The sequence below is a fragment of the Tupaia chinensis genome, unplaced genomic scaffold (genome assembly GCF_000334495.1).
Source record: "Tupaia chinensis unplaced genomic scaffold, TupChi_1.0 Scaffold000115_1, whole genome shotgun sequence".
Taxonomy (NCBI): Eukaryota; Metazoa; Chordata; class Mammalia; order Scandentia; family Tupaiidae; genus Tupaia; species Tupaia belangeri.
Genome location: NW_006159579.1, coordinates 406,486 through 416,117, shown reverse-complemented (window position 1 = coordinate 416,117; position 9,632 = coordinate 406,486). Strand labels below are relative to the sequence as shown.

The 9,632-nt window shown below is 49.4% G+C and overlaps 1 protein-coding gene across 3 annotated transcripts; it reads right to left on the bottom strand.

Moving 5' to 3' along the window:
- Positions 1-2,025: 2,025 nt before the first annotated feature.
- On the bottom strand, positions 2,026-8,824 carry BPIFA1 (BPI fold containing family A member 1). 3 transcript variants are annotated; one of them, XM_006144003.2, is made up of 9 exons: positions 8,679-8,824; positions 6,389-6,560; positions 6,073-6,241; positions 5,281-5,388; positions 4,831-4,980; positions 3,809-3,893; positions 3,142-3,205; positions 2,724-2,799; positions 2,026-2,207 (listed from the first exon to the last, which is right to left on the bottom strand). In XM_006144003.2, exons 2-8 carry the CDS (start codon positions 6,546-6,548, stop codon positions 2,759-2,761), a joined length of 777 nt encoding a protein of 258 aa, XP_006144065.1. In that variant the 5' UTR covers positions 6,549-6,560; positions 8,679-8,824; the 3' UTR covers positions 2,026-2,207; positions 2,724-2,758. The 3 variants fall into 3 exon arrangements, with proteins under 3 accessions (XP_006144065.1, XP_006144064.1, XP_006144066.1); XM_006144002.2 differs by having other exon boundaries at positions 2,026-2,161; XM_006144004.1 differs by lacking the exon at positions 8,679-8,824 and adding an exon at positions 8,567-8,672 and having other exon boundaries at positions 2,026-2,161.
- Between the last annotated feature and the right edge of the window lie 808 nt (positions 8,825-9,632).

The window sequence follows — 9,632 nt, the reverse complement described above, 5'->3', positions numbered from 1 at the left end:
CGTCATATAAAGATGATCTTGAGAGTGAGTCTTCCAGGGAAGCAAATAGACAGGTTAAATAATGACAATTCTCTGGGAACGAGGCTGTGGAATTGCTCTAAGGCCCTCCCTCCCTGCTCTAGTGGCTGCTGGGATGTTGGTTTTCACCGAGATAGTGGAATTTTAGTATTCAAGTCTACTGTGGGGCTGAGAGTGGGAGATGGGATAAAGCAAGTTAAAATGTTGTAAAACTTTCTGTTCTTACCAGGATTCTACAACTTTTATTAAATAGATAACCCTCCAGATTGTTGCAAACCTTTGGTAAATTTCTGGAGCTCTGAGGAAGTTGATTATGACAATTTTGGCCAGCTTTGTTGTTGGTTTTATGTAGGAGAGAATTTACAGAGGCTGTTACTCTGTCATTTTCACTGACATCTTCCTGGAGAATTTTTAAAATGTGAATATTGTCACTGTTTAAAAGACATACTGTGTTTTGACCAGTCTGGCTACCTGACCTGGCCACCATGAGGATCTTATTTTTTTAAAAAAAATTTAAAAGAATTTTTAATTTAATCTTATTTACTGTTATTTTAAAATTTGCTGTAGGGCACATGCACTCACCAGAGCGAGAAAGAGTGAGATAGAGAGGGAGAAGGAGAGGGAAAGTGAAAAGGCAAGCTTCCAGTTCCAGGACTCAAACTGCTGTTGGCCACGTGGGAATCACCACGCCTCCTGCTGACCCTCACCATGGGAATCTTAGACTATTTAGTTAGGAATTGAAATTTGTAGGGGAGAAAAGATAACCCGTGGGTTATAGAAAGAAGCCCAGGAAACAGGGGGCGAACAGTATCCAGAGATGGGCAGCGGCGGGGTAAGCAGTAAGTTCTGTGGTCAGAGGGCAGCAAGCCGTGCTGACAGTCCCGAGTATGTGCGCCTGTGCCCATCCACCTTGGGTCATGGGGCTTCAGGCACGGGGGTCTCTCAGCTTTCCAGGAAGGCCTTGAAGGTAACGAATGCCTGATTTGTTCCCAGCACAACCAGGTCCTGAGTGCTGGCTTCTGACTTGTAGGGTCCTGCTGCATGCAGACCGCTGCCCGGGTAGACATTCACAGTGCTCTTTCACCTGCTTCCTGGAACTGAATTCCTTTTCTGAGCCCAGAGCCCTCTGAGTGTGGGAGATGATTCCTCCCTTCAGTCCTCACAGAAGACCACTGGTTTTCCACAGTAAACCTTCTTGTGGAACCGAACTACAGGACTGTCCTTCTACAATGCTGTGTTGAGAATCTGAGAAACACTAATCTGAATCGGCTCTTTTTCATCAGATCAGTCGGGTCTCCCAAAGAGCAAGGAACAAAATTTTCTGTTGGGGACAGCAAGTGATATAGTGCTTAAGGCACTGGACTCCCACATGGCCGACCACGGTTTGAGTCCTGGCCCTGGTGGCTTGCTTTCTCACTTTCTCTCTCTGTCTCCCTCTCACTTTGGTGAGCTCACATGATCTGTAACAAAAATTTTAAAACATAATAAATATAAATAAAATGAAATAAACCATTAAAAAAAGATTGTTTACTAGGCTGGAAAGTTTCCATTCCTCAATTGACCATTTTTTCCTTTCTTTCTTTCTTTCTTTTTTTTTTTTTTTTTTTTTAGAGTTTTTCTCCATTTTTTTTTTTTTTGTAGAGATTTTCTCCTATAGGGCACGTGTGCTCGCCAGAAAGACAGGGAGAGACAGAACGATAGCGAGAAATCACTCCCTCCTCAGGGGAGATGGCCACACCGCAATCCCTTCTCCTCCATTCTCCTCTTGGGATCTTGGGCACCCACGCACACACGCCTGGTGTGAGTTTAAGCCATCGGGTTCGAGACTTGAAATGTGGTCGACTACATGGGAGTCCAGCAACATAGCCGTTATGCTAACTGCTGGTCCCCTCAAATGACCATTAAAATCGACAACATAAGGTCCAAACTCTGTCCTATGGCACCAATCACCCAGGCCCTTTCCAACCCATGAGCCCTCAAATGATGGTGAAGAATGACAAGGCTCTCTGCACAGAAGAAGAGCGTTTTATTTGGTGAGGAACATGGGCTGTTACACATGCTGGTGGGAAAGGAAGGGACAAGTATCCTCGGAGAGAAGCAGCCGTGTCATTTTCCAGCATGGCGGGCCAGCCTTCTGAGAGCCCTGGGAAGCAAGCCAGCAGGGAGTGGGTGGAGCAGCAAGAAACGTTCTGGTAGGAGATCCCAATCAGAATGGAGACTCGAGGACACTGGGGGTCACTTATTGGAACCAATTCATCACCAAACTTGCCCCAGAGTGATAGGAGGCAGCTAAGACCCTGGGACTTTGGGTCTCGTCTCAGCCATGGTAGTCCAGGCCTGGGGTCAGGAGCTTTCCATGCATGTGTTTGTCTGTGTACCCATGTGAACCTGTGTGTAGCAAGTTTGCCTGTGTGTGCACATGTGTATGAGTGTGCTGGTATGGCAGTGTGTGCATCTGTGTCAGTGACCATGCGTTGGTTTAGGCATGCACACATGTGTGTATTTCCATGATGACATGTGCTGCTTTTTGTAGAGGGGTTGCAGTGCCCTCTGTGTCCGTCCACCTATGTCAACTTTCTTGGGGACTCCCCTGGGTAGCTCTGTGTGGGTTTCTTTCTTTAGATGCTATTGTCCCAGCCCCCCTGCTGCCTTCATCCTGGAGAAGTCAGTCCCCTGAATCCTGGGGAGTAGGAAGCAGCACCCACCTGCTCCATAGAGGCCGGATCCCTTCTCAGAGGGCTTACACCTTTATAACAAATTCGAGTCCTCTGATAAGCATGTCTAGACAACAAAAGAACAGGCTAGAGCCAGGATCTTCAGGTAAAGGCATCCAGGAATGTCATACCTGTTCCCTGGGGCAGGCTAGGGGATGAGAGCTTTGGGAATTTAGCCATGCTTAGGCAGAGATTGGAGGGTCCAGGTCTCCTGTCACCACTGACCCAGCTGTTCTCAGTGTCAGGGCTGAGGGGAGACAGGTTCTATACCTCAAAACCATTTGGGTAATTCACGGGGAAAAAGGAAACCCAAGTGGAGAAAGTTGAGGCCAAGGGGAACAGGGACAAACTCCTGGGGAAATCACTGCTCTTACAGAGAGGCAGCGAGGGCTCAGAAACTGGTACTTACCAACAATGGCATGCTCCAGGGTGACATCCAAGTGGCTGAGAACCTCATTGAGCATAGGGCATACCTGACCCAGGGGCAGAAAGGGGAGTTAGGCAAAGTAGCACCTGCAGGGAGATCCCGGGAGCAGCAACATCCCCAGGGTGAACACTTGGGGAGATTTTCTTTTTTTTTTTTTTTCTGTGTCCAAGTGTTTGATTCTAAGCAATACCACAGACAAATGGTCACACATGCACACCAGGAGAAGGAGAAACTAGAATTTTTTTTTTAAGTGCCCAAATCAAACCAAAACAATGTTTGCTCCATGACCTTGCATCTGTCCCTTGACAGAGTGGAGTGCCCTGGGAGGGGTGAGTTTCTGGTTCTAGGAGGCACCCAAGCATGGGCTGGACATCTGCTCATTTGTAGACATAGAAGGCTGGGTGAGGAGCTTTGCAGGGTGGGGGCTAATCCATTTTGGCTCAGTGTGGACATGTCATGGCCTGGCTCAGAGCAGAAGTCAATCCATGTGTTTGGAAGGATGGAGAGAAGAAGCATGGGTAGATGGGTGGGTCAGTGGAGATGGAATTTACTTATCAAACAGAGGCTCAGCAGCTCACCCTTGGGCTCTCTTTGGCCTGAGAAGCTCTAATACCCAAGGATCAGGGGGCTCCAACGTTTGGCCACTTACCTTCTCCTGCACAAGGTCAGGAAGGACATTATTCAAGGCATTTGTGAGGCTATCAATAAGGCTCTGAACTGGGAGGGAAGGAAGTCTGAAAGAGAAAAGTCATGGAGTGATGCAGAAGGTATGAAGAAGCCCTCAGAGGGGCCACTGTGCCCCTCATGACCTCAGCACTCAGTAACTGAAGCCAGGTCTTGTCCATCACACCCATGGGCAGGCGAACAGAAAGGGTCCTATCCAAAGGGAGCCACAGCCCACACAACAGTGCACGCACAGGTAGGTGTGGAACAAACTCACAGTTCTAGGACATAGTTCTCGTCGACTCTATAGAATCCAGACAGGAATGAACAGTGCCTACTATATAGTACTCATTAGTGGTCCATGAGACCATCCGCAAGGTACGTGCTCAGTAAAAGTAGGCTATGATGTGGACGGCTCTTGAGGGTTTTGTGTGGCTCAGTCCCCTGGGTGACCGGTTACTGAAATAACTAGTTAGGGTTCATACATAATTTACCCTAATTGGGGCAAAGCACTTTGAAGCCCATTATTTTGGTGGATTCTACCAATAACCCCAGTGTAGTTCCATGTTGCAGATAAGTAAGCCAAGGCCCAACCTGGGGAAGCACTGTTCAGGTTCACACAGGGCTCCCTCAGTCTCTTCCCTTTCCCTGGTAACAGGCAGCGCTTAAACTCAGATTTCTTGTAGTTCAGTGTAGTGTCTTATAGTTAAGTGATCAGCCTGACCTAAGAAGGGGTAAGTGACTATTTACTCACCCATTTACCTATCCAGCTGTCCACACATCTGCCTGTCCATCCTTCCTTCCATCCATCTAACCATCCGTCTGCCCTTCTTTCTATCCATTCATCTATCCACTCGCCCATCCTTCTTCCCTCCCTGCCACCCTCCATCTGTTTTCCTGCTCTTCCACCCTGCCATGCATGCATTTCCCATTGCTCCGTCTCTCCGACCATTCATTCATTACCCACCCTGTTGTCTCTCGGCAGGAGAAGCCCCCCTCTGGCCTTACCCATCCAGTAGGGAGATTTGCAGGCTTCCTGGGGAGTGGATGCAGTCACCAAGGACCAGGTGGATCCTCTGCCGAGCATCTTTCACAGCCAAGAGTTCTGCAGTGATGTTTAGCTTCACACTCAGTCTCAATAGATTCCCGAGTAAAGGGCTGGAGAGGAAATCGCCCTACTGGCATCTGGTTCCAGCACATTCCAAGGCAGAGAGTTTCTCCCTCCTTGCCAGTAATGCCAACCTCACTGCATCTTGCCCATGGCTGTATTCATCTATTACCCAGTAGGGAAAACCAAGTCTCAAAGAGGTCAAGGGAATCCCCCAAGAGACCCAAAGTCACTCAGCATAGCAGCAAATGAGCTGACCTGGAGGCTCAGATGTTAGATGCTGACACCCCCTTTTTGGGTGTACTTGGTGAGTCATTCTCCCATCCCCTCCCCGCTTAGGGTGCACTCACATATTCACATTGAGTGTGAGGCTCACAGGAACAGTGACATAAAGACGATGGCCATCAGGAGTCTGAACAAGGCCGAGTTCCAGCAGCTGGGGGTTAGTGACCTTTATACTGCGAGGAGAAACATTTGAGGGAAAAATATTAGCTCCTTGGGCCCCAGACCCAGAAACCACCTTTAACCCAACCTTACCCACCTTAGAAGAGGAGCTACCCACTTAGCATTGGGAAGAGGGAGGGGAATCTTGCAGCAGAAGCCACATAGGTTCTGAGTCCGCAATTGGGTCTTTCTATGGACAACATGTTGTTCTTAGAGCATGGAAGATATAACTCACAGGAGCAACTTCCTCTTGCTTACATCAAAGACCATCCGCGTTCTAAGGGATTCCAGAGGCGGGGAGAAAATGGTAGCCACGTGGTGGAGGAGGCCTTGGCTTTGAGCCTAGGTAAGTTAGAGCTAGACTGCTCCCACGGCAACCCTCTGGCCGTGTGAGCACGGGTACCTCTCTTGCCTCGGTTTCTCACCTGTAAACTGGTGGTTATTAAATAGACCCCAAAGGTTGTCATGACAATTACAGAAGATGCTGGGGCCCCTGAATGTGCTTCAGGACTGGGGACAATTACTGATCCACGGGGTCTGATGTCTCCCACCAGACTAGGGGAGTCTCGGGGCTGAGTCCAGCCTCCAAGTTTAGCCCACCCTTTCCTCTCCTTCAGGGCCATGCCCCAAGACAGGCAGAGCTTCACCTGGTTTCTGGGGGAGGGTGGTTCCCCAGGCTCTATTTTCGGGCAACTCACTCGACAATGTCATTCAGGATAGGGATCTCTGAAGTCACTTTTCCAAGCAGGCCCCCCACTTTTTCAAGCAGGCCATTGGAAGGGCCCCCTTTAAGCTTCAGGGTGTCCAGGAGTGGAAGGTTTTCCAGAATTCCCAACAGATCCCCAGAGAGCAGGCCATTGCTGAGTGCTGGAAATGAGTACAAGGGCCCCTGGGGTTAGATTTGATAACAGCCATGCAGGCCCTGTCCCCCATTCATCCTTGCCCCTCCCTCCCATTAGGTGTTTACACACACACACACACAGACATGCTTGAAAGAGGCTCTCACAAACTCACCACTTGTCAAGTCTCCAGCGAGACCTGTGGGACTGGAGGGCAGGGATGGAATTAGGCTTGAGGTCAGGGGTTCGTCTGGTGGTAAGGGCAGGTTTGTAAGCTGGGTTGTGGCCTGGGCCAACAACCCACAGAAGACAATGAGGCCCCCAATTTGGAACATCTCTCTTGATATCTGTGGATGGAATGACAGGTCCAATGTGGCATGGATGTCAGAGAGGAATTTGTCCACTGCCTGGTCCCATCTCCTGGGGGGTGGGTTCTCATCTATTTGCTCCCCAGAACACGAGGGGACCACTAGTAACAGCTGAGACCACTGGGCATTTCTCCCTGAGACATGCGCCCTTCTTACCCGTAGTACACAGGTGAGGAACTGGAGACTGCTTCTGTAGGTAACTGCCCCATGGACACAAGTACAAGGTGGAGAGGGGGTTTGGAGACAGGTCTGTCTGACCAGGGGCCTCTGTCTAGATTCACTGACCACTCTTGCATGGGACTTGATTGTGATGGCCCAAAACATGGCCCTATTTGCTGCTTTTCAGGCAAAGCCAGCGAAGAGGCTTAACCCTGCAGGTGTCTGAAGAACAGAACTGCTTTGCCACCATCCCTGGTACGCTGTAGGCCTGAACCCAGGTTTGCAGACACTCCTACAGGCCATAGAGTATTAACGGTCACATGGCCCATAGCCACCATCTAAAGCAGATCTGTGTTAGGTGAATCCTGGGGCCATCCAGAGTCCACATGGCACAGAGACTCCTAGGACCAGGGTGACTTTACCAAAATCACACAGCAAACTGATGGCAGAGTTGTGATCAGGGGCAGGTCTTCGAACCCACCTCTCACCCCCACAAGCAGACACAGTATCTTTTCTCCACCGCTCTTTTCTCCCTCTAGTTGCCCTGGATGAGCTTCTAGGGCAACTCCGAAGTCTGACTGCCTTTTGAACCAGTGTCTCCCTGATACCACTAGGTCTCTTATGGGTCTATTTGGCAACCAGCAGAGGAATCAAAGCCAGAGCTAGTATGAGGCTTTGAGATAACTGAATGCTTGGGGCAAAACGCATCAGTTAGCGTAATGGCTATGTCACTGGGCTCCCATGTAGCTGACTGCAGTTTGAGCCAGGACCCAGTGGCTTAAACTCACGCCGGGCGTGTGTGCGTGCATGCCTAAGATTCCGAGAAGAGAATGGAGGAGAAGGAATTGCAGCATGGCCATCCCCCCTGGGGGTGATTTCTCGCTTTCTGTCTCTCTGCCTCTCTCTGTCTTTCTGGTGAGTGCATGCGCCCTATAGCAACAACAACACCAACAAAAAAAAAAAAAAAAGAAAGAAAGAAAAAAGAAAAAAACCTCTTAAAAAAAAAAGCCCCACCAATGCTGTGACTGGCTGGAGTTGAAAGGCCTTTTTGGTCTTGAGAGCTGTCTGTGGTCTCCTAGGGAGATAAACTTTTTTTTTCTAAGAGATTTTTGCTATAAGGCGTATGCACTCACCAGGGAGAGACAGAAAGACAGAAAGTGAGAAATCACCCCCTGGCAGGGGGATGGGCACACTGCACTCCCTCCTCTATTCTCCTTTTGGGATTTTGGGCATGCACACACATGTGCCTGGTGTGAGTTTCAAGCCACCGGGTCCAGGACTCAAATGATGGTCGACCATATGGGAGTTCAATGACATAACCACTATGTCACCTGCTGGTCCCATTTGTTTTTAATTGCCAGAGGGCACATGCCCTCAAGAGAGAGAGACAGAAGGGGAGAAAGCACCCCCAGTGAGGCCTGGGCATGCTGCAATCCCACCCCGTTTCTCCATCCCGTCAGAATTTTGGGCACACGCGCACATACACTCAGTGCAATTTGCAGACCTCTGAGGCCAGCATTTGAATTGCAGTCAGCCATGTGGGATCTGACTCCTTTAACCGCTAGGCTGCTGATCAGGACCTCTGCGTCTCTTTTGGGCAACAGACCCTTCATGAATATTTTAATGGAAGCTAAGGATCCTAGCCCCAGAAAAATGAGTCAAAATGCACAACATTGGGTGGACAGTTTTAGGAGCTTTGTGGGTGACCTAACATAGGCAATCTCAAGTTAAAACTCTTGCCTTCGTGATTCTGGTCTAGGGTATGAATAGCCCTCATTGCTCTATCCATGGTCCCTTGGGAAAGAGGGAGGGGCCCTTGCCCTTACCCATCACAATGAGTGATCGTCAGTGTAGTCTGCCAGGGCCTGTCCCCAGTGGAGGGCCTGGCATCCCGGTTGCTAAGGCCAGCAGAGGGGCAGCAGGATAGGCAGGTCTCACCTGGGTCCTCAGAGGTCTCGGCAGCTGTCAGCTCCTCTTCCCTCTCCTCACTTGTGCCGAAGAGGCAGCCTCTTTTATAGTGCAGGAATCAGGAAATGTACGACTGCGTGATGTGCTCCTAGATAATTCAGAATTCTGCATTCCGGGGTGTCTTTCAGGTCTCTCCAAAGTAAATAATTGCCTATCACATTAGCAGGTGAGACAGTTAAGCTATTTGGTCGACAAGTTAAACAAAAACTTGAGATGGGATGTTACTCCAGACTTCTCTGGTTGGTGAGCATGGCTGAGACTGGAGACCCCGCTCCGGGTGGCGGGAACTGGGAGAGGCAGCCTGTCGGAGCCCAGGAAGGGACCTCGGTTCAGTTCTTTGCCCCTTTCTTTTCCTGGCTCAGTTCTTTTTCTCTAGTTGGAGGAGTCTGGATCTCAAAGTGTCACAAGAGTCACACTGCATAGATTTCTCTCTACGTAGGGCATGCTTCAATTCCAGGGCAGGGGTCTCCCATTTTTGGAAACTTAAATGCGTGACAGTTACACAATAGGGGTACATGTCCTCACAAGAACCTGGGAGGGGGTAGTTACTGCTTCTTCTTTACAGAGGAGGAAACGGCCCAGTGGGAACAAGTGCCCAGAGATACGGAGGGTGTGGCAGATTAGAACACAATTCACTGGGTAATAAGAACAATGTAAATGGCTGACACCTGCCGACCTCTTGTGGCTGCCAGGCCCAGGGTGAGTTTTTCCGTACGGTTCCTCTCGGTTCCTCTCGAGCCCTCACAGCCCTGAGTGAAGTGGGAATGAGGTGTTTTTTTCTTTCTTTCTTTCTTTCTTCCTTTCTTCCTTTTTCTTTCTTTCTTTCTTCCCCTTCCTTCCTTCCTTCCTTCCTTCCTTCCTTCCTTCCTTCCTTCCTTCTTTCTTTCTTTCTTCCTTTTTTTTTTTTCATTTATTTATTGTGAT